This window comes from Sapajus apella, unplaced genomic scaffold (genome assembly GCF_009761245.1).
Source record: "Sapajus apella isolate SASKATOON/1434 unplaced genomic scaffold, GSC_monkey_1.0 scaffold23, whole genome shotgun sequence".
In the NCBI taxonomy this organism is placed as follows: Eukaryota; Metazoa; Chordata; class Mammalia; order Primates; family Cebidae; genus Sapajus; species Sapajus apella.
In genome coordinates, this window is record NW_022436963.1 from 4,041,809 (window position 1) to 4,065,849 (window position 24,041).

The following is a 24,041-nucleotide window of genomic DNA, read 5'->3' on the forward strand; positions in this document are numbered from 1 at the left end:
GAATCCCCTCTGGGTACTGTCGGGGTAAAAGGGCCAGGCCTAAGCCAATAGCACTGTCAGACCTGCTGGCTGGATGGCCACCCCAGGGGGTCATCCAGCCACTTGTCCAGGGCAGCTGCCAGGTCAGAGGGCCAAGGGAGCCCCATGACTCAGCCCTGAGCTTAGGCCAAGGTGGGTCCTGCCAGCCTCCAGGCCCTGGTTGTGTTGGTGGCAAGGACCCCTCTCACCTTGTAGTGCTCAATCAGGATGTCGCGGGCAGCACAGAAGATCTCGGGGTGCAATGCGTCTGCATACTGGGCCAGGGTGTAGTCATAGTCAAAGCCATAGACCTCAACGTCACGTAGGCTGATCTCATTGTTGGCATAGATGGCTGCTGGGTTCAGGAGACTGCAGACCTCAGGCGGCAGGAGGTCTAGTGGAAGGAGATGCAGGGAGGCAGTGATGGGGATGATGAGCACTGCAGCAGCTATGGCTCCTGGGGATGCTGTGGGGGCCCAGCCCTGTGAGCCTCAGAAACACCCCACAATGGCAGCTCTTATTCCAGTGCTGCAGATGGTCAAACAGGCCCAGGGTCACAAGGTTAGGGTAAGGTGGAGTTGGCAGTGGGCAGGTCCCATGGCTGGCACTCCCCTCCCCATGGTTACACCTGCCTGCATTACACTATTCCCCTGCAGCTCACCAAGTGCACTGAGCCCATGACTACTCCAGGCTCTCACCACCTAGCCCTATCAGACACAGGGCCATGCTAGAACCCTGGCAGCAGTCACTCAGCTCCTCACTGCCTAGCTCCAGAATAACTGCTTTTGGGATGCTCTATAGTGCAAATCCTCCCACTTGCTCAACACCCATGCAGGAGCACCACTGTTTGGCCCCCTACAATTCAAAGGCTCTTCTGCTCCTCTCAACTCCTCTGCGCTGCCCTGCCCTATGGCCTCATCTCTCAGCCTCCCTGGGGTTTTTATGTGTGAGGATAGCATGTAGGCACTGAGGACTCCAACCCAGAATGGCTAGCTCTGTATGGCCAGACTAGGGGGCTGAGGCCATGGATGCTGACTTTCTACCCTGCCCAGAACTGGGACTGGAGCTCAGGACCATTGGTAGGATGGGGAGCCCCTCTGCTGTTGGACTGCCAGCTCTGTGCACCTCCCACAGCCTGGGGAGAGTGAGGCCCCTCTAATCAGATTTCAGCTGCCCAACAGCCCATATAATGACATTTGCTGGCTCTAGCCAGGGAACATTGGTAATTACAACATGCAGGACGTGATGTCAGGTTCTGGGCCATTATCCAGGCTGCTCCTTCTGGGGATGTGGTCGTGGCCACCTCAAGTCCCTTGCTGCTCCCAGGAGGCTGCAGTGGCTTTGAGGCCCACACCAGGAAGCTGAGCAGGTCACTGTGCAGCATGGGCTCTGGGTCCCAAGGAAGCAGATGAGGCTGAGGGGCCCCACGTTACCTGCCTGGTTTCCCTATCTGTACAATGGGGAAAGTGGAAGGGAAAGAAAATGCGCTGGGAAGGCCGCGTGCAATGAAGTCAGGCAGGAAGACCAGGCCCTCCCTCTCATGGCTGTGACTTCAGAAACATCACCTCACCTCTTGGGACTCAGTTTCCTTTTTTCTAAAAGGGTAGGAAAAATTGTATGAAGTGGGGCATGGTGGCGCACGCCTATAGTCCTAGCTACTCAGGAGGTTGAGGTGAGAGGATTGCTTGAAGCCCACTAGTTCAAGACCAGCCTAGGCTGTATAGCGATACCCTGTCTCTGCAAACATTAAAAAAAAATTGTACCAACCTACAGAATTACTAAGAGGGTCATAAGGAAGGTGCTGCTCTGTGCAGCAATCCCACTCTGCACCTGCACATATACAGGATTAAATGGGTGATATGCTTCCTGAGCTCTTGAGCATCTTGTCCCCAATTTCCCCGTGTCCCTCCAGGAGCAGGGGCTGCAGGGAGAAGGGAGCAGGCAGGACTAGGTACACAGGACACTGCCTTGCAGGGGCCCTGGCTCTAAGCCTCCAGGGGATCCCTGTCTCAGCCACAACCCCAGTCCCAATCACAAAGCAGAAGCTGCCAGGCCAGAGGGCCAGGGGAGCCCCACAATGTGCCTGGCAGCAGCTGTACTCAAGTCAGACACCTCACTGATGTGCTTCATGCACCCTGGGAACACAGGGTTCCATCCCCACCCCTTTCCTTTGGAGCCAAGTTCAGGGTGTGGGTGGGGGATCAGGTGTGGCTGGTTTCCCAGGCCAGCACAGAGCGGCTGCTCCACAGATCCATGGGTGAAGACAGGAGTCTTCACATGGATGCAAGTAAGACTGTCAGCTGCAGCCCTCTAGGGAACTGCTTCTGAGCTGCCCTTCAAGGCCCAGGGCCCTGGTGCCACGAGGACCCTAGGCCTTGCCCTCCCCATGGCCCTCAGTTCGTGGGTACCAACTGTGGTTGTGACTCTTGGTGATCTTCCCAGTACAGCCCCTTGCTGACACAGAGTCCTGACTAGGTCCAGGCGTTCACCCTTGCCCTTAAGGATATTCCCAGGGGCCAAGGGGCAGACAGTCCTCCCAGGAACAAAGCAGGATGGGTAAATAGCCACAGGGTCTGGCCGCCTGGCCTGATTTCTGGACTAGGAAACCCTTAGCTCCAGGGCAACAGTGGCCCACTCCCTTCCACAGGTGGTGGTGGTGTGGGGGCCAGCTGAGGGTGTGCCCCACCCAGCATGTCCAGCCCTTGCCCTCCTTTCTCCTCAGCCCCAGCTTCCACACCTACCCATGGCTCCAGGTCCCAGGGCCAACTGCTCTCTAGCAGCCACACTTGTGGATGCCTTAGAGGGTTGTCTTGTTCAATCCTCACTCCAGTCCTTTGAAGCAGTCCCACTAATTCCCCAATCAGCCAGAGGAAGAAATGGGGGCTCAAGGAGATGAAGTCACTTACTCCAAACCGCCCAGTAACAGGCACCGGGACTGATCACCATTCAAGTTACCCCACCTGCGTTAATCACTCTGCCCCTCCTCAGCCTAGCTGCCCAACGTCAGCACATTGAGACCAGGTGGGTGGGGGCTGGGGGACCTGATGCGCTCCTCTCAGCCCATGGGCATTAGCCCAAAGCGAACCTTGGTGCCCAGGGGTGTGAAGCTGGCTCCAGCTGGTGGCCACCATGGGATCTCAGTGGAAATGCCTTTGCTCCTTGCCTAACGAGGAGCTTAGAGGGCTGTGAAGCTCCAAAGTTGCAGGCAGGCCCAGGAGGCCAATGTCCAGTAGATCCCCATGCTCCTCCCTGAAACTTCCAAGGCAGGCTTCTCAGGCCACTCAGAGGGTCTTCTCCAGGCCCAGAGCAAACACTTATTAAATACCGCTGAGCCGCCCCTCCACAGACACAAACTCAACCCAGAACTTCGAGGGTGGACAGATGCCCAAGGCTTCAAAACGACCATTCCTCAGTGGCCTTTACCATCCTGCCTTCACTTGTCGAGAAGTGAGTCTCCGCCACCCTACAAAGCCGGAGTGAAAGCCCCCGTCTAGCCAGTTGGAATCTTCCAGACAGGGCCACTTTGTCTTTTCAGGCAATGAAAGCCATGTCACCCCTGGGGGTTCCTCCGGAAGCTCCCCTGCCCCCACTTGGCCTGGTTCCAGTCGTCACCCAACCCTGGGACAGCGAGGCCCCCGTTTCATGTTTGAGAGAGGGTAAGGCTTGCAGGGGGCCACCCAGCTGGTCAATGATAGGGTCACAACCCACATCGGCCTGCTCCAGAAGCAGGGCCCCACTAGACCCACGGAGACAAGCGGGCCGATGTCCAGCACTCTCAGCTCTGGGGCCTCACTATTGCGCCCCGGTCGGCCCTCTCCGAGAAGGGGACTCAGCCTCCCCAAGCCGTTTCTCAGAGGGAGAGAGCAGGCAGGGAGGTTAAGTGCCCCCTGCAGCCCTGGTCTGAGCTCCAGGGGGCGGGGGTGATTTAGTTCCTCCCAGCCTTCGCTTCCCGGGCTGAGAGGGGGCTGGACCTCTTGGGCGACATCGAAGTATGTCTGGGAAGTCCAGCCGGTTGTCCCCGTTGGTCCGGCCGTCCCTAGGAGCCAGTTCTGCCTAGCGCCGCTCGCTGGCTTTGTCCACAGCACTCTCCTGCCCCAACTAAGAGCCCGCGGAGAACAAGGGGTTGGGGGAGTTTCCGCCGCAGCCTGACTGCTGGCGGGACCCCGAAGGAAGGCAGCTGGGGCCCAGCACTCCGACAGCCGCTCTAGGAGCCCCAACCTCCCGCCCGCCCCCGGGCGTCGAGGCGCCCCAGAGGCCCCCGGGATGACCGGCAGAAGCCTCTCGCGAAAAGCCGCCCGGCCCTTGGGCTCCGGAGCCCTGGGGCTCAGTCCGTCCGTCCACGCGAAGATACCCCGGCGCACGTCCCGCCCCGGCTCACCCACCGTGCACCAGTCTCCGCATGTCCTGGTAACGAGCCCATAGGTGCGCGCTGAGGTCGGCGGATGCCGGGGCGCTTGGGCAGGGGGCGCTGGGACCTGGGGGGCCGCAGCCAGGGCAGGAGGGCGAGGACGAGGCGGCTCGCGGCCCGCCGTGGCCTCCGCACAGTAGCCAGCGTCGAGCGGCCGCCCGCAGCCCCGCACCCGCCATGCCCACTGCGCGCCGCCCGCAGCCCGCGCTGCCCTCAGCCCTCCCGCCGCCCGCCGCCCTCCGACTGCGAGCCCGCCACGGTGGCCTCGTGCTTCTCACGGCGGCCGGCCAATGGGTGCGGCGCGCGGAGCCCGGTCTGCCAATGGGCGCGCCCCTTGGGCCGAGGGGCGGGAGGCCCCGGACCCGGCGGGGTGGGGCGGGACGGGCTCCCCAGCCCCCTCCCCCAGTCTCCGGCGCGGCCCTGGAGGACTTTGCGCCCCCCTTCGGCCGTCACGCCGGCGATGGCGGCGCCTTTCCCCGACCCCAGCCCTGGAAGTCAGAGGGCCTAAGAGCGGCCGTCCCCGAGAGGCTCCGGACGGCCAAGGCGCCGAGAGGAGACAGCTGGAGAGCGGCGGGTCTCCCCCGACCCCCTGGTCCTCTGCCTTCCTCTCCGCTCCTGGGTCCGCCCGCTTCCCTGCGCCTCTGGATGTTTCTGACCCCAGATCCTCCGCCCCTCCCCCTAGTCCTTGTGCCCTCCTTTCCCGGGGTCCTGGTCCCCCGAATCCGGGCTTGGACTGACTGCCCAATGACCAGAGCCCGGGCCAGATCACTCACTAATCTAACAAAGAGCCCTTCCCGCGCTCCCCGGTGCCAGGCCCACGCTGGGGGAGACCGAGGGGCCCGCAGGGCAGCCGCTGTCCACTAAGGCAGACTCTTCTCCCGCTAGGATGACCCCTTCTAACTCAACCAGGTGACTGGGCCGTGCGCTGCAGGGCTATGGGCCGCGGTCACTGGCTGCACCGACCTGCCAACTCCCCGTTTCCCAATGCAGGACCCTCGTGAGATGCTGCGGTATTTTCTAGCTATGTTGCCAGGCTTTCCAATGAAATTCCTCTTTCCTGCTCAGAACCCCTCTCCACTCGCATTTCTTTTGCTCAGGTCCGTATTCTGAGCCCGCACGCATACCAGGTTGTGCGCCGGGTCCGGAGGAGGCAGACCCAGCACCCGTGGCCCAGGTCGGAGGGGAGCCAGCCAGCTGGGCGCCCGTTGTTTCCTGAGGTGGCCTCGCTGGCTTTCAGAGTGTGTGTATATTCGAAACTCCACTGAACCTTGATTGAAGACCTACAGTGTGGCAGCCCATGGCCCGGGAACTGGTAAAGAATGAGCCCATAGGATGCGCTGGAGGGTGGTGGTGCCCCCAGGGCCCCAGTGAGCTAGTGGGTGTGCTGGGAATCTGGCCACACGTGAACCTCCTCCAGGAGAGGGGATGCCTGCAGTCCAGCCGTCAAAACCACCTGCAGAAATGGGAGCGAGCATCAAGCCTGTGTGTGTGTGCCTGCTTGGATGGAGTTGACCTGGAGGAGAAAGAGGCTTCCTGGCTGGCTCTCCAAAGCCGGTTGTATGGGCGGCAGCTCAGGCTGCTCACTGCGGGCCCTGTGACCCTTTCTGGGGCCCTGCTTGCTCTCTTCTCCAGTCTGCTTTTGTATATTTTGTGTCCATATCGTCAAATCGTTTCATTGGTTCTAAGTGTTCATTTACCTTCCTTAGATTGTCTAATGGTTGTCTCCCTTCTCAAAGCTGTTTCTGCAGTTGTTATCTTATCTCTAGGTAATGGGATGACTGCCCCTTTCAGTTACCTTCAGCAAGCACAGCAGCATGAGAGGACGCAATGACAAGTGAATTTTCTTAAGCCAGAGCCCTGCTTCTACCTGGCATAGTCTCTCAAATTTTCAGTTAAGAGAATACATGTAAAGAATATACGTTCAGACTGAACGCGGTGGCTCACGCCTGTAACCACAGCACTTTGGGAGGCCAAGGCAGGAGGATCTCTTGAGCTCAGGAGTTTGAGACCAGCCTGGGCAATCCCTCGTCTCTACAAAAAATTAAAAAATTAGCTGGATGTGGTGGTGTGCGCCTGTAGTCCCAGCTACTAGGGAGGCTGCGGTGGGAGGATGGCTTGAGCCTGGGAGGAGGAGGTTGCAGTGAGCCGAGATCGCGCCACTGCACTCCAGCCTGGATAACAGTGAGATCCTGTCTCAAAAAACAAACAAAAACCATGTTCGGAAATCCATGTGGAGAACAAGGGCGCTGCCAATCATTATCATCATCATAATGAATATTATAACTAATGTTAATCAGTTACTATGCTCCAGGACTGTGTTCAGTGCATCATTTATATTACCGCACTAAATCCTCACAGCGTCAGAGCAAGGAAGGCCTCCATTTTACGGCTTAGAGAATTGAGGCACACATGGGTTAAGGGAGCACCTATAGAGCAGGGATGTGATTTGACAACAGAGCTCGTGCTCTTTAATTATCGTGCTCTTCTGCGATTATTGTGACTAAAGCACCTACAGGTGCCTGTGGAACGGTAAGTGCCCCATACAAGGTAGCTTTTGTTAATTTTGGGGATCTCACGCAGCGCTTACTTAGATTTTTGCTGTGATAATTGATAAAGCTCAGCGTTCAACACTCCATATCAAATTCTGTTACTTTAGAAGTCTAGGCACCAATCACGTCTCCGAAATAAACGCAAGTCAGTGAATAACTGCATTTTGGAATATGGTGCTGTACATACTTAGTCCGTGAGAGAGGGTCATCACTTCTAGCAGCATGTTAGGAATAAAAATGGCGGTGGCAGAGTAGGGGGTAGTCTCTTAAACTCTCTCCCGCACTGGGGCGGCCAGGAGGCGGGGCCGGGCCGACGCCACGTGGGCTGCCCCTCCCTTTTGGGCCGCCCCACCTCCAGAGCTGAGGCGCCTGCGCCAGCTGCTTCAGGCCCTGCTCGGCCTCACGGAGCACGCGCGCCTTGCAGTACTCTGATTGGCGGCTCCCCCTCGCTTTCGGAGGTCGCCGCCCAGCTCCGGCACTCGTGCGCGTACCAGTCAGTGGCGGAGGGCGGTGCTCGCTTGTCGCCCAGGCAGCCGTACACGGCGAGAACGCGCGGGGCGGCCTCGGCTGCGTCCGGGCAATCCAGTGCGTGGTTCCGCCGTACCCCTCTCCACGACCTCGTTCGAGCATGTTTCCCAAGGCCCAGGTGAGACGGATTCTGCAGCGGGTGCCCGGGAAGCGGCGATTCGGCATCTACCGGTTCCTGCCCTTCTTTTTTGTCCTGGGAGGGACGATGGAGTGGATCATGATTAACATACGCGTGGGCCAGGAGACTTTCTGTAAGTGAGGGGGTAGCAGTCTCTTTCAGGAAGGCATGAGGCGGCAGGGATCCGTTTTTCTGGGGAGTATTCTCAGATTGCAGACCGCGCATTGCACTCAGAGCGCTGGGCAAGTGCAGTCCCATTCGCTTGGCAGTCAGGGCGGCCCGGCTCTCCTGTAGGCCAGGCACATTAACGTCCAGCCTTGCGACCTTCCCTGCACTTAGTAGAGAGGTCACGTGCCTCCAGTCCTGCCCTTTACCCCTGCCGGTGACATCGTTTGGGCCTAAGGAACAGACTTGCTCACAATTGTAAAAGGGGGTGGATCTGAAGGTTCAGAGAAACTCCTAACTGGCTAGTTATCTTTGGACTCTTCTGTCCAAACTCTGGAGGAAGCTGTTCTGCCTGGCTTTGCTAATTACCATTGTCTTTACAGGGTAGACACTGGCATCAGGTCTTTGGTGTGGGTCCAGATGATCAGCACTGTAAAGACAGTGGTAATGCGCCGGGCGCAGTGGCTCACGCCTGTAATCCCAACACTGAGAGGCCAAGGTGGGCGGATCATGAGGTCAAGAGTTTGAGATCAGCCGGGCGCGGTGGCTCACGCCTATAATCCCAGCACTTTGGGAGGCCGAGGCGGGTGGATCACGAGGTCAAGAGATCGAGACCATCCTGGTCAACATGGTGAAACCCCGTCTCTACTAAAACTACAAAAAATTAGCTGGGCATGGTGGCACGTGCCTGTAATCCCAGCTACTCAGGAGGCTGAGGCAGGAGAATTGCCTGAACCCAGGAGGCGGAGGTTGCGGTGAGCCGAGATCACGCCATTGCACTCCAGCCTGGGTAACAAGAGCGAAACTCCGCCTCAAAAAAAAAAAAAAAAAAAAAAGAGTTTGAGATCAGCCTCACCAACATACAGAAACCCTGTCTCTATTAAAAATACAAATAATTAGCTGGGCGTGGTGGTGGGCACCTGTAATCCCAGCTACTTGGGAGGCTGAGGCAGGATCACTTGAACCCAGGGGGCAGATGTTGCAGTGAGCTGAGATTGTGTCATTGCATGCCAGCCTAGATGAGAGTGAGACTCCATCTCAAAAAAAAAAAAAAAAAAAAAAAAAAAAAAGTGGTAATGCATTACTGACCATTAACTCTGGATAGGCCAGTTCCTTTCAGGAGGACTTCCCCATTCCCTCTGCTTTGCCCCTCTCCTGAAACAATATCACTTGTGAATTGCCAACCCACATTTTAAAGAAATGTTACATTAGTGATTCCTAAAGCTCCTTAGTCCTTCTGTTCATCCATTCATTGATACTTAATGAGCATTCTTGAGGGGACAGAATGAACAAGGCAGAGTTGTCCCTCACTCCAGATAAGTTCTAATGGGAAAGAAGATGATAAAGACAGTTACCACACAGAGTGATCAGTGCTGAGAGGAAGATGTGGGAGGAACACAGGAGTCTCTGGTGGGAGCATCAGCTGGACTACATGGTGCAAGAAGGCTTCCGGAAGCAGCTACAAGTAAAGTAGGACCTCAAGACTGAGTAGGTGTCAGCCAGATGAGGGGAAGGTGTGTGGTATTGAAAGGCTCTCCATGGCAGTGGTAGGAGCACTTGTGGAGAGTATGCTGTGTGTTTGAGGGACTGAAGCAGATGAACAGAGTGGGAATGGCTAGAAGGGTGCCTGGGCAGGGTGGCAAAGGGACTGAAGAACCAAGAGTGGATCCCAAGGATTGAGTAGTTATAAGGAGAGGATTTAACATGTGGAGATTGGCTCCCTGTGGAAGATTGGCAGAAACAGTTATGCTGTATGGCTGTCCAGAGTTGAGATGGTGGCCTCGTCTAGGTTGGGGCAGAAGGGATGCCAGGAAGGGCTGCAAGTAAGAGATAGCTCAGAGGTAGTACTGACAGCATGGTGAGTGGGTGGATGCAGGAGATGAGTGGAGGCTTCTGGTGGGACAGCTGGGGCAGGGGTGATACATTTCCTGAAGGTGCAGAACACAGGCAGGGCCATCCTGGCCACCATTTGGGATGCAATGAGGTAGATATATGGTTATACAGAGCTGAAGCTTAGGAGGCAATGTGGGCCAGAAATTGGGGTTTGTGATCATTCATAAGCAAATTGTGCTAGAAGTCAAACCCCAACATTTTAAGGGTAACTGAAAATGGCCAGAGAGGCAAGGAGGGAAACCAGGACGATTTATCACAGAAGACAGGAGGGTAAAGAAGTCTGGCTCTGTGAAGGTACCCCCCCTTCCTCTAGGAGAGACTGTAGGATATGCAAATAATGATCTAGAAGGAGAGGCTGGAGAGAGCCTGGAGATACTAGACCCTGGAGAGGGTGGGAGCAGAGTTGGGTGGCAGGAGTAAGCCATTGGAAGTTAGCTGGAAAAGTTCTTTATAATGACTTTCCTCTGTGAAGGAATAGTTCATGGCCATTTGGAGGTGGGTAAAGAAGACTCAGGATCATGGCTGAGGAAACAGGATTGTCAAACATCTCAGTGGATCCACTTAGAGGCATCAGTTGGCCCCTCAGTGCACAGCTAGCAGGGTGAAGCATGGGGAAGGGAGGAAGTTGGATTAATCAGTGGTTGGGGTTTTGAGAGTGTGTCAGGAAGTTAAAATATTGACAAGAGTGTGAAGGAATTTTAGCTGACTTGCCAGGAGAAAGAATAAGAGGTGGCTGATGTGGGAAGACAGGGGCCAAAGGCCTGGGGAAGCAATGTGAGGTCCGAGGACAGGAGGGCTGGAAAGGTAATGGAGGTTGCAGTCTGAACAGAAATCCTTCAGAGGAGCTCTGCAAGTGACTGGAAGATGTTGAAGGTGAAGGGGGCTGAAGCTTCATCCCCATGGGTAATAGTGGTATCTGGGGAAGGCACAGGACACGGGCAAGGAACCTGAGCTAAAGGCCAGCACTTTCAGTGACGAAGGGGCATGAGGGAGAGGCGGGTGCCAAAGAAAGATGGTGGCAGAAAAATGGCATGAGCCATGAAGGAAGTTTTTTTTTTTTTTTTTTTTTTAAGACAGAGGCTGGCTCTGTTGCCGAGGCTGGAGTGCAGTGGTGCAATCTTGGGTCACTGCAACTTCCACCTCCCAGGTATAAGCGACTCTGCTGCCTCAGCCTTCCGAGTAGCTGGGTCTACAGGCGCAGGCCACTATGCCTGGCAGTTTTTTTTTTTAAGCGACAGGGTTTTACCATGTTAGCTAGGATGGTCTCGATCTCCTGACTTTGTGATCTGCCCACCTTGGCCTCCCAAAGTGCTGGGATTACAGGCATAAGCCACTGTGCCTGGCCCCAAATTTTTGTATTTTTAATAGAGACAGGGTTTCACTGGCCAAACTGGTCTCAAACTCCTAACCTTGTGATCTGCCCACCTCAGCCTCCCAAAGTGCTGGGATTACAGGGGTGAGCCACCACGCCCGGCCAGGAAGAAGATTGTTTACACGAAGGTTAAGAATCAAAGGTCTGGCAAAGCAGCAGCTGGAACAAGGAAACTGATTTACGCTCCTCACCTGAAGGTTTCTGGGTGTGGGAGAGGGAGCCAGCAGAGAGCCAAGAGGCAAGAAGTGCCTTTGAGGAGCCAGGTTTTAGTTAAGAAGGATGACTTCTACCTGTCTTAGTACTCGTTTCAATCAAAAAAAAGAAAAGAAAAAAAAAAAAGAAAGAAAAATGACTTCAGAGCACAGAATTGAAATTATGGGGAGAAGGAAGTGAGGGAAATCTTAAAACGCTACGAGATGTGCTAAGACATGATTCTATCTTTCAGGACACCCACTTTTACCCTATTTAGGTCTAGAACTCCATTAACGTAGTCCTCATCTAACTCAAGTTTTGCTTTAAATTTATTTTGGCATTGAGTTAAACATTAATGCCGAGATTCAGAAATAAGTGGTAGACCTAGACTATTAGCTAAATTACTCAGATTGAGTGTTTTAATTTTAAATATGTTTCTTAAAAATCTAAGCAATTTTTTGTTTGATACAGATGATGTCTACCGTAGAAAAGCCTCAGAAAGACAGTATCAGAGAAGGCTGGAAGATGAATGAGACTGAACTTCAGCAGTCAATAAAGTCAATATGAATTTTTACTAGTGGTTTCAGCGCCTTTTCAGATTTCTTGTTCTGACACAGCTTGTCCTTTAGCAGCTGCACAATATTACAGTAACTGTCCTTGCAAAGAATTTTTATAGCTCCATCTCTGCTTGAGTGCTTCCCAAGTCACCGCTGGACAGCACTTGTGGGAAAATTATTTCCTCCTAAAACACTTACTCAATGAATCAAGTCCATGAAATAATTCTTAAACAATTCAAGGATCAATCAGGATGCTTTTCAGTGCAGCCCGAATTGTTTTAGGCAACTTTGTTTTTAGGCAACTAATGATAACCTTATTTACCTTATTTACTGTTTTGCAGAATTCAAATCAAATTATGGACACATTCTCCAATGCAAGGCCATTTAAACCAGGATCATTATGCAGGTTACATTTCTGCCAGCTACTAGATTATAAACTTTTTGCTAGGGTGGTGGAAATTGCTGACTATACATTTCTCATGCTAGTATTCTTGTGAACAGAAATAAGCCCTTCCCTTGCTTGGCTCCACTAAACTACAAGGGCTGGGCCTTCATGAGGACCATGGGCAACAGGTTTCACACCACTCTGTGATGAAGATGCTGCTCTTCCATTCAGCTGCTAGAAACAGTTGCTCCTTCTCTGAGAAAGTGAACCTACACAGTGTAAAGCAATCTCAGACTCATCAGAGGCTCAGTCTACTGAGTGATTTGGCAATTTGACCCAGTGTAAGTTTGGATCAGCCTAGTAGAAAAAGCAGACAGTGGTCAGGCATGGTAGCTCACGCCTGTAATCCCAGCACTTTGGGAGGCCAAGGCGAGTGGATCACAAGGTAAGGAGTTCGAAACCATCCTGGCCAACACGGTGGAACCCTGTCTCTACTAAAAATACAAAAATTAGCTGGGCATGGTGGCGCATGCCTATAGTCTCAGCTACTCAGGAGGCTAAGGCAGGAGAATTGCTTGAACCCGGGAGGTGGGGGTTGCAGTGAGCTGAGATCACACCACTGTACTCCAGCCTGGCGGAGGCGGCTCTGTCTCAAAAAAAAAAAAAAAAAAAGCAAACACCTTTTAATTTTAGTCCACTTACATTAGAACCAATTCAGTAAAGAACCATTAACTACTCAGATCTCATTAAAGCACTACCTACACTACAGTACAGCAAGCCCTTAGTCATGGCTGCAAGATGGCTTGAATGTGAAAGGCCAGTAATGACCTATCCACCACCAGGGAGGGGACAGTGGTTCATTGTATTCTCATGCCCAGTTGTGTCATCTAGGATTCCTGGTAAACCTGATGAACCATTTTTAGTGACTTGCCTGCTGTATCAAATATATCATTCTCTCAATTACATGGCCATATTCTATATGTTTGCCCTCACCCATATTGCTTTAGGAGTTTAATAGTTGACACATGTAGAGAATATGTCATACCTTTTACAAAGAATAATATTAAAACTTAATAAAACCACTGGCTAACTTCAGTGCCTGCTGTGGGTTCATTCCCTGGCCCATCCCCCTACTTCCACCCCACTGAGAACCATTAGACTGAATTTCATGTTGGCTTTCCCCTTCATTTCTTTTTCTTCTTTTCATTAGAATGTTAATTTATTGAAGGACAACAGACTTTGAAAATAATGATCAGGCATGGTGGCTCACACCTGTAAGCCAAGCACTTTGGGAGGCTCAGGTAGGACTGCTTGAGGCACGGAGTTCAAGGCCACAGATTCCATCTCTATTAAAAGAAGAAAGACTGGACAACTTCTGACTTTAGGCAGGTAGACTACCAAAGCAATGACTGTATTCAATGGAAGACAGGTTTTCAGAGCACATTAGTTTGGAAACTGTGAGTGAGAACTCATTTGTTAACCAAGATGTAAGCTTTTTTTTTTTTTTTTTGAGATAGGGTTTCACTGTCACCCAGGCTGGAGGTCAGTGGCCTGATTATAGTTCACTGCAGTCTTGAACTCTTGAGCTCAAGTGATCCTCCTTCCTAACCTTCTCCTGTAGCTGGGACTAGCCAGCTACCATGCCTGGCTAATTTTTAAAGTTTTTGTAGACACAGGGACTTGCTATGTTGACCAGGCCGGTCTCAAAATCTTGGGCTCAAGTAGTCCTCCCACCTTGGCCTACCAAAGTGTTGGGATTATAGGCGTGAGCCACTGTGCCCAGCTAAGGTAAAGAATTTTGCCTCAAAAATATTTTTAACTCTCCTACTAGGAATATGACTCTATCCTACTTATGGGAACTTAAAGCCAGGAGTGGTAGCTCATGTCTATAATCCCAGCACTTTGGGAGGATGAGATGGGAGGATTGCTTGAGCCCAGGATTTCAAGACCAGCCTGGGAAACATGGCGAAACCCAGTATCTACAAAAAGTACAAAAAATCAGCCTGGCATGGTGGTGTGCACCTGTAGTCACAGCTATTTGAGAGGCTGAGGTGGGAGAATAACCTAAGCTGGGAGGTCGAGACTGCACTCTAGCCTGGGCAATGGAGTGAGACCCTGTCTCCAAAAAAAAAAAAAAAAAAACTGCAATGCCACCAACTATAAACTACAGAGCATAAAATTTTAATAAATTTCAAAAACTACAGCACTTATTTCAGAATGCTGAAAACCTAATTCGCATTTATTGCTACAACTCCACCTCCACAGTGTTGGGGAAAGAACATGGGCTTTGGAGTGTTACTTTATCATCTGAATTGATAGAGAAAGTACCTAAAAATGGTACAAGAGTATTACAGCAAAAAACAAAAACCACCTAATAAATGAGTTATTTTTTGTTTATCTAGCAGTTCTATTTTGGAAATCTTCCCTAAATCCTTGATGTGATACTTAATCTCCATTTTTTGCATGTGTTTAAATTTTTCACACTGAATTAACTCTTTAAAAAAATATATATACTCTTGAGCCTGGTGCAGTGGCTCACGCCTGTCATCCCAGCACTTTGGGAGGCCAAGGTGGGCGGATCACGAGGTGGAGAAATCAAGACCATCCTGGCCAACATGGTAAAACCGTCTCTACTAAAACAAAAATTAGCTGGGCGTGGTGGCGCGTGCCTGTAGTCCCAGCTCCTCAGGAACCTGAGGCAGTATAATCCTTTGAACCCAGGAGGTGGAGGTTGCAGAGAGCTGAGCTCGCACCACTGCACACCAACCTGGCGACAGAGTGAGACTCCACCTCAAAAAAAAAAAAAAAGCTCTTGGACCTTGTGTTTTCCAAAGTAACTTATCTCCCTAGTAAAGCATATCAGTGCTTCATCTTCACGCATGTATTAAATCTGGAGTTTGTCTAATTTATGTGCAATATGCAAGATATAAATACCATGAAATAGCTAAAACAGGGAACAAGGACAGTCCATTAATTTGTTTAATTCTGAACTTTCATTCAGCTGACCTAGCATACTTCCAGGCTAAAAAGGAACACAGTAGGCCAGGTGTGGTGGCTCACACCTATAATCCTAGCACTTTGGATTGAGGCAGCAGATCATTTGAGGCCAGAAGTTCTAAACCAGCCTGGTCAATATAGAGAAACCCTGTCTCTACTAAAATACAAAAATTAGTCAGGTATGATGGCACATGCCTGTAGTCCCAGCTACTCAGGTGGCTGTGGCATGAGAACTGCTTGAACCGGGGAGGTGGAGGCTGCAGTGAGCCGAGATCGCACCACTGCATTCCAGCCTGGGTGACAGAGTGACGTTCTGCCTAAAAGGAAGAAGAAGAAAAAAGGAACAGGGTAATAGCAGTATTTGCTCAGTGTTCAGATGGGATGTCTAGCTATACAGCAACTGATTATTCAAAATATGCTCCGGGGCACATATGCCAGTACTATCCTAAATCCAGGAGAACAGAACCACAGGGATTTGCAAAGTGATATTAGAGGAAAACAGTTGGTTGATTTTACCAACACTTTCTACTAAAAGCGTGGTCATGTTTTAAGAGCTTATAAAGATGTTAAAGATACCTGGGCCACCTGTTTCTTCTGGCCACAGAAAAGCTATTTGAAGTGGGCTACACTGCTTTATGATACTTTCTGCCCTCAGTAACTCTCCAATTTTAACTTCAACCTGCATTTCTGCTCATGCTGGGACATGTTAGGAATTCCTTGACTGCCAGCCTGAGGTGTGGTGTGGGGCACTTCAGGCTGCAGTCTGAGTACATTTGGCTGTGTTAAAGTGGCCTGAGCCCTGAACCAGGGGTCTGGACACTGCCTTTCTTCTCCACCTGTGGAGCTTTATTCTCTTAAATTGTTAGCCACATCCGTGTCAGCATGAGATCAGGGCTTGCAGGAGTTAAATCTGCTTGAAACTAACATCTGACACAACTAACAGAACAACCAAACCTGGTTAATCCAAATCACTTTGCAAACTCCATTTTTATTTGGATTAAAAAGCTTTAGATGAACAACAAAAAATGATACATACATGTTATAAGACTAGTTACCACGTAAACCTCAGATGATATGATACAGAAATTAGAATAAACCAAGTTTTAATCAGGTCTGAAAACATTCAAGCTCAAAAGTCATCAACACCAATTTGGGGATTTTACAGAAATAAGTGCCCCCCTCAATTCTTCCTCATAGGAAGGGAAGAGTGCGTTTTAAAAAAAAAAACAGTTAAAGGCCTTTTAAATCAGTTGGCTGACAAACATACTATTTTAAACCTATAGTTTCCCCTCCGTCCCCCCACCCGAAATATAAACAATTCTCCACAGGAACTTACATTTTGAAAACATTTAGTCCATTATACTTTCTAAGCCATGTTACTAGTTCCTAAAACTTATGAAAAAAAGATGTATAGTTTACTTGTACTTTCTTAAGTCAGAATTTTTTTTTTTTGGTTTTTCTTTTTTGAAGATGGCTGACCTCAAATCTTATATCCTAAATATTAATGGATATCCTCCAAGTTAATATACAGAAAGACATGATTCTAAAATAAATATATAGGCCTTTTTTTTTTTTTTTAACTTAATTAGGGCCTGTCTAGTTATGCCCTGGGCCAGTGCCGCACTGCCTTAGGGAAGCCCCTGGCTGGATCTCTGTTTCCTACAGCACCTCTAGGCACTGGGAAGGAGCCTGGAGGCTTCTAATGACCCACGTGGCCCCCAGTGAAGAGTTTTTTTCAGAGGCTCCCCAAAGAAGTCTCATCCAGACCTTAAAGGGAAATAAAATGAATGCATGAAATAAATAAATAATTTAACCACAACTAAATTTCATGTTCTTTGGTGTAATTCAAGGATGTCTAGAAACAAAATAATCTGATTGCATTATACAGTCCATGATGATTCAACTGCCCAAATAACCAGGAACTGAAGATTTATCTGACTCAGTTTAACAGTAAGGTACTGACACACTACTGCAATACATTTTTTAAAATTCAAAATTATTTAAAATACTTGATGCAAATTGAAATCCAGTGGTTGACTAAAGGCAATTAAGTTAAAGGGCCTCCTGTATTTAAAGTATCTAGATACAAGAGACTTTTTTCCATTCTACACTCTTTTGCCCTCATGATTTAATAAGTACAGTAATTAAACATCTGGGTATTGATTCATAGCAGATTAAAAGGAAAAAAGCATCCTCTGAGAGTGACTCTCAGCTTATAAACAGAAGTGGAAGCTCTGCCACAATGGCAACCACCCAGTAATAAAGCAGGTTTCAAAAACATGCCGCTAAGTGAAACAGTGTTCCTACTGTCTGCCATCCTATGCTGCCTTCAAATGTTTATTCTAGGGTCATATAAGAAAGAGGGTCACCAAACCCAAGTGTCTGGGATCTGTAATGGTCCTTCTAATGAGCATTTTATTAAATTATGATTCCCTTCTGCAATTCAAAAGCACAAGCTAAATTTTAAAAATATTTTAGAAAGTATTAAATTTCTGGTTGAGAATTACAACAACGTTGAAACTTAAAAAAAAAAAAACACATCTGATAATAAGGAAATAAAGAATACTAAAACATACTTGTAGTATAAGAAAGCAATCTACCCATTCACAATTATGCTTCTTATACAGCTCATATCTAGTTACACATTCACTTCCCCAAGTTAGGTTAGGTGTTATGTTTAAAAATAAATCACCTCGATGCATACCTTAATGCTTTCTTCAAGATGAACTTCAATGTAACAGGTTTAAAATTTTAAATCATCTGGTATTTATAGGCATACATTGTGAATTCATTATAAATAGATCAAAATACCCTTAAACGTACCTGCTGAGACTAAATATACCTCAGGGTTGTGCACATGTTCTGCAAAAATCACTGACACCATCGTCTACCTCATAGGTGCCTAATTCAGCACAAGAAAAGGTGCTTTTTCCCCTCCTGGTGTGCAGGAGGCATATTATCTGCAGACAGATGCACAGCACTGATTACAGATTTCTGTAGTGAGCCTCTGAGTTAACAGACCAAATGTGCCATGTCTATCAAATGTCTAAAACTTAAATAACCACCTTTCAAAGAATGCACTTCAGCTGTAAGACACAGCTTTTGCAGAAAGTGGCTTAAGATATTCAGGCACATGAAACAAACACAAGTACACTCCCCTCTCTAAGATGTAAACTAGGACAAACTTCACATTTCATTATCAATTTAAACTAATCTGTAAACTCGTGTGTGTGTGTGTACTTTTTTTTTGTTCATTTTGTTCTTTTATATATATAAAAAAACCCAAAACCAAAAAAAAAAAAAAAAAACCAAAAACCCCAAGCCAAGACAAAACCTCTAATGGTTTCAGTTCCATGGCAACAAGTAAAAAGATAAAACTCCAAGTCTACATATACAACCAATTATGAAACTGGTTTTAAACTAAGGAAACATATGCAAAAAAATCTTTGTGTATTTGATAAAGTCAACTTAATATAACAAAAACAAATTGAAATAGCTTATTAAAAGTGTCCTTATATAAAAATGGCCTTGTGATGTACAGTAAAATGCAATAAAAATTATCCTTTGTTCCTTCCCCCCACCCCCAGTAACTAAAATGGCTACTGTTCCACAACTCTTTATGCTTCTATAAAAAAGAAACGTAATTATGTGATTAAACGTTTTCTAGGTTGTATGCTTGGCGAATGTTGAGGGTGTCCCGGAGCATCAAATCTCGAAGGCGCCAGAGGGCATCTGCCATGGTGGTGTGGGCCCCTTTGCTTTTCAGCCAGTGAGAGGGTAGGCGGCTCTCCTGTTCTTTTGACAAATGGACATCACGTCTTCGAGCTGAAAATTAAAGTACAAAGAGATAGAAAATGGAATTTTAAGTTGACAAAATTTCCCTCAGTTCTAAGGTCTGATAGACTTACTGAAACACAAAATATTTAATATTTATTAAATATTACAAATTTTAGCTGCAGAATATTTCCAGGCCCATTTCTTATATCATTTTACTAGGCAGTAAAAGATCTGATCTCATATATATATATGAAATGGAGTCTCGCTCTGCTGCCCAGGCTAGAGTACAGTGGCAAGATCTTGCTCACTGCAACCTCTACCTCCTGGGTTCAAGCGATTCTCCTGCCTCAGCCTCCCACGAGTAGCTGGGATTACAGGTACATGCCACCATGCCCGGCTTATTTCTGTATTTTTAGTAAAGACAGGGTTTCACCATGTTGGCCAGGCTGGTCTCAAATTCCTGACCTCAGGTGATCTGCCCACCTTGGCTTCCCAAAGTGCTGGGATTACAGGCATAAGCCACCGCTCCTGGCATGATCATTAATATTTTTTTGTAGGCATCCCTGATATTTAATAATTACTTCAATGTTAACAAAAATTCCTAAAAAGGCTGGGCGCAGTGGCTCAAGCCTGTAATCCCAGCACTTTGGGAGGCTGAGGCGGGTGGATCACGAGGTCAAGAGATCGAGACCATCCTGGTCAACATGGTGAAACCCCGTCTCTACTAAAAAAAATACAAAAAATTAGCTGGGCATGGTGGCACGTGCCTGTAATCCCAGCTACTCAGGAGGCTGAGGCAGGAGAATTGCCTGAGCCCAGGAGGCGGAGGTTGTGGTGAGCCGAGATCGTGCCATTGCACTCTAGCCTGGGTAACAAGAGCGAAACTCCCTCTCAAAAAAAAAAAAAAAAAAAAAAAAAAAAAATTCCTAAAAAGGTAAACATGTGAAGAAAGGGAAAAGAAATGAAATTACCAAAGTTGGTTTAGAAATCAAGAACAAGTAGAAACTTGTAAACTTCTCTCCATAAACTACACAAGTACTTCAGTACTTTACTGAAAATACATTAAGTATGTTGAACTAAATGAAGAGCCTAATAGGTTTCTAATATTTTTTTCCTTTTGTTAAACTGAGGTAAAATAGTTTTCTTTATTTGAGACAGAGTCTTATTCTGTTGCCCAGGCTGGAGTGCAGTGGTGCAATCTTGGCTCATTGCAACCTCCACCTCCTGGGTTTAAGGGATTCTCATGCCTCAGACTGCCAAGTAGCTAGGATTACAGGCACTTGCCACCACGTCTGGCTAATTTTTATGTTTTAGTAGAGACGAGATTTCACCATGTTGGCCAGGCTGGTCTTGATCTCCTGACCTTAAGTGATCTGCCTGCCTCAACCTCCCAAAGTGCTGGGATTAAAGGGGTGAACCACTGCTCCCAGCCCTCATCTGGCAAAGTTTTAAATTTTTTTGTAGAGACATGGTTTCGCCATGTTGCCCAGGCTGGTCTCAAACTCCTGAGCTCAAGTGATCTGTCCAGTTAAGCCTCCCAAAGTGGGAGCCACTGTGCCTGGGCAATAATTTTTAATTTACCCAAATGCATCTATACTAATGTTCAAACACCCGGAAAAAAATAAAAATATACTTAAAAAGATGGCAGGGATGTTTATGAGAAAACTAGGCTTTGAAATTTGGCAAAAAAAAAAAAAAATTTTTTTTTTCAGGCCAGATGTGGTGGCTCATGCCTATAATCCAAACACTTTGGGAGGCCAAGGTGAGTGGATCACCTGGGGTCAGGAGTTTGAGACCAGCCTGGCCAAAATGGCGAAACCCCGTCTTCACCAAAAATAACAAAAATTAGTCGGGTGTGGTGGCAAGCGCCTGTAATTCCAGCTGCTCAGGAGGCTGAGGCACAAGAATTGCTTGATCTTCTTACGCTGTTTGATTAAAAAAAAAAAAAGAATTGCTTGAACCCAGGGATCAGAGGTTGCAGTGAGCCGAGACTGCACTACTGCACTCCAGCCTGGGCGATACAGTAAGACTGTCTCAAAAAACAATTAAAAAAACCCCAAAAACCATTTTCAGGCTGGGCACAAGTGACTCACCCCCTATAATCCCAGCACTTTGGGAGGCAGGCAGATCACTTGAGGTCAAGAGTTTGAGACCAGCCTGGCTGATATGCTGCAACCCCATCTCTATTAAAAATGCAAAAATTAGCCGGGCATGGTGGTGCATGCCTGTAATCCCCGCTACCCGGGAGGCTGAGGCAGGAGAATTACTTGAACCCAGGAGGTGGAGGTTGTAGTGAGTTGAGATTGCACCACTGCACTCCAGCCTGGGTGACAAGAGACTTCATCTAAAAAACAAACAAAAAACAAACCCTTTTCTGTGTGTGATGTCAACATGCAAAGAAACTCCAAATCATTCTATGAAATATACAATTTAACTATGTAAGAAAAAGGGATGTTTATTGTATGAAATAATATACTAATAGCAGTGAGACAGCTTTAAGGAAGCATATATTTCACAAAGGCTTATTTAGAAGGAATCTCCTTACCTGCCAGTGTCTGATCCCACTTGCTAATGCTGTTGGACTCGGCACTGAGTCCTTCAATGTATTTCAGGTAGGCCTCTGAGTGAAGAAGCCGCTGGGTCTTTGGTGGGGGAGCTACAAACATGGGTGTTGTTGGCTGCTGTATGACGGGGGGTCCGGCTGGATGTGGGCTGGGATATGGAGGTGGTGCCTGCTGCCCAGGAGGCCCCAAAACTCCCACCTGAAAGAGCACAGGGTCACATGGTGAGGCAAAAAGATACTCTGCACATGTTCTGAGGAGGATAACTGGAATTCTGTCAAGTCCTAGAAAATCAAACTGGGAGGCTCACCTGTTGTCCATATGGACTTCCACCTGGTGCTGGAGTCCCTACCATAGGGGCCACTCCTTGGTTCATCACACCTATAATTCAGAATGCAATGGCACAGTTAGAGGCTCTGGGTTGAAATGACTAAAAAACTACTGTCTGATAAGAAGTGATGCCATTCATAATTCAAACCTATGTACCTCTGCCCTTGAATCTTTGTGGCTAGGAATCCTAAGCACCCCAACAGGACGTTAATAGAAAGTTCTTTTGTTTCTAGGTACTTAAAAGTATAATACTAGAACAATCTGCAGATGTACATCAATTATGGCTTAGAAATGATTTGAACCCTGCATAAAATTGTAGTATTTCTCTAGGTAAGCTATTGTCAGAATATTCCCCTACGTTGAAGGTGTTTTTCTTCTGATAACACATTCTCCTGCAATTGAAGCCTGTATTTAATTTCAGCAGGAATGACACTGGAATCAGGCTCAGCAGTAAGCAATGTGCTAGGATAGTAGGGACACAAGGGAAGAGGCTGTGGAAGTGCATAGTTAAATAAGCTTTGTGAAGGCTGAAGGCACAGCCTTGCTATCCCCTTCCAGACCACCAGCAGCTAGTTCTAACTGGAGTCACTAGTGTTGGCAGAGAGAGAACACCTCAATCTGATAGAGTATCACTCTGAAAAGGAATCATCTGAAGGGCCAGGTGCAGTGGCTCACACCTGTAATCCCAGCACTTTGGGAGGCCGAGGTGGGCGGATCATGAGGTCAGGAGTTGAAGACCTGCCTGGCCAACATAGTGTAACCCCATCTCTACTAAAAATACAAAAATTAGCTGGTGGTGGTGGTGTGCACCTGTAATCCCAGCTACTTAGGAGGCTGAGGCAGAAGAATCGCTGGAACCTGGGAGGTGGAGGTTGCAGTGAGCCGAGATCCTGCCACTGCACTCCAACCTGGGCAACAGAGTAAGACTCCATCTCAAAAAAAAAAAAAAAAAAAAAAAAAGGAATGATCTGAAGTGAAGTAACCTTGTTGCTATGATTTTATATGCAAAATGACAAAGGAAAGAGAGACTTCATGGCCCTACTATATTTGTTCTATGTCTCTGATAATTTTGTAAGCTTCCCTCAGTGAATGCTCATGAGCAATTGTTGTCTCACAGGCACTAGTTGATAATAACGAGATGTCCTAAATTTAGTGTCCAAGGTTTTTTTATTTCAGGGCACATATTTGCTATTCTGATAAAATACAGAAATAGGCAAGGAACCCAGTTAATTAAAAATAAATTAAACTACAACTGTGGTGAAGTGTTCTTGAAAATGTAAACAAATCCTGCTGGCTGTGTAGAAGGATCGAGAGGAGGTAACTTCATAGTGTATAGTCCCTCTGGATTAAAGATCATGATATTCTGTCCAGGCAGAAGCAGCTCATCATTCTTAAGTTCAGAAATGTTTCATGAATTTGCATGTCATCTTTGTGCAGGGGCCACGCTAATCTCTGAATTGTTCCAGTTTTAGTGTATATGCTACTGAAGTGAGCACTAAGGTTCAGAACTGTTAAATGCCACTTCCAGGAAGCATAAGAGAGCCTCTTATTTGTTAGAAAATAACAAGTAAGAAAGCTGTTTAAAAAGCAGGAAGTTTTATATTCTAAGTATCCTGAAGTGCACCTGGATCACCAAAGAAGGATCCTGATGATTATTCGTGAATGAAGAGCTTCATGAAGAGGTTGTGGTGGGTAAGCTGCTGCTCCAGCAATATATTATTAACCTCTGTGCCTATCACCTCCCTGTGCCCTGGGACACTCACCCACCTCAGACTCCACAACATGGTGTGGCTCCCTAAAATACCTGTATCATTGCTTTGCAGGGCAGCAAAAACAAGTCAGCAAACTCTTCTGCTTCCTCTCTTTACAAATGGCATGCTGGGGCAGGGGGTGAGAATGTGAGCTGAGTCACCGGAAGAGCTCACTGAATCCCCCACTCCTCTAAGCCTGTTCAGACGTGCATTTGTAGGCACTAAGAGGGGGTCTTCCCTGTCTCCTCAATTCTTTCTTTCTTAAAATTAAATAAAAATAGACATGGGGTTTCATCATGTTGCCCAATGGTCTTGAACTCCTGGGCTCAATCAATCCTCCCACCTTGGCCTCCCAAAGTGCTGGAATTACAGGAGCTGGGTCACCGCGCCTGACCCTGTCTCTTCAATTCTAAGCAGGTGTGTTGGGCTTCTCTCAAATT

At 48.2% G+C, this 24,041-nt stretch overlaps 2 protein-coding genes and 1 non-coding gene across 35 annotated transcripts in view; 1 reads left to right on the plus strand and 2 right to left on the minus strand.

Annotated features, from left to right (window-relative positions):
* Positions 1–5,723: 5,723 nt before the first annotated feature.
* SMIM4 (small integral membrane protein 4) lies at positions 5,724–11,817 on the plus strand. The gene is made up of 3 exons (XM_032290645.1): positions 5,724–6,067; positions 7,384–7,754; positions 11,715–11,817. Exons 1-3 carry the CDS (start codon positions 5,724–5,726, stop codon positions 11,774–11,776), a joined length of 777 nt encoding a protein of 258 aa, XP_032146536.1. The 3' UTR covers positions 11,777–11,817.
* A 4,333-nt stretch (positions 11,818–16,150) lies between these two features.
* The window catches only part of PBRM1 (polybromo 1), a 149,618-nt gene continuing 141,727 nt past the window's right edge, over positions 16,151–24,041 (minus strand). For 15 of the 33 annotated variants that reach the window (XM_032290125.1, XM_032290132.1, XM_032290126.1 and 12 more), the window contains 3 exons: positions 21,831–21,901; positions 21,505–21,721; positions 18,835–19,007 (listed from right to left, as the gene is read on the minus strand). In XM_032290125.1, coding sequence (XP_032146016.1) covers positions 18,835–19,007; positions 21,505–21,721; positions 21,831–21,901 — 461 coding nt within the window. Of the gene's footprint in view, positions 19,008–21,504; positions 21,722–21,830; positions 21,902–24,041 lie in introns of all 33 variants that reach the window. The other 18 variants (XM_032290148.1, XM_032290146.1, XM_032290145.1 and 15 more) reach the window with 4 other exon arrangements.
* Positions 23,243–23,346, minus strand: LOC116559643. Its single transcript, XR_004272549.1, has one exon. It is a non-coding gene; the product is annotated as a U6 spliceosomal RNA (small nuclear RNA).

What these genes read in the sequence shown, in the direction of transcription:
- SMIM4 (XM_032290645.1), top strand. Translation starts at nt 5,724, where the DNA reads ATGGCCCGGGAACTGGTAAAGAATGAGCCCATAGGATGCGCTGGAGGG. An exon ending in CTCTTCTCCAGTCTGCTTTT is followed by an intron (nt 6,068 to 7,383) that starts GTATATTTTGTG and finishes GGCCTCACGGAG; the next exon opens with CACGCGCGCCTTGCAGTACT. An exon ending in CGTGGGCCAGGAGACTTTCT is followed by an intron (nt 7,755 to 11,714) that starts GTAAGTGAGGGG and finishes TGTTTGATACAG; the next exon opens with ATGATGTCTACCGTAGAAAA.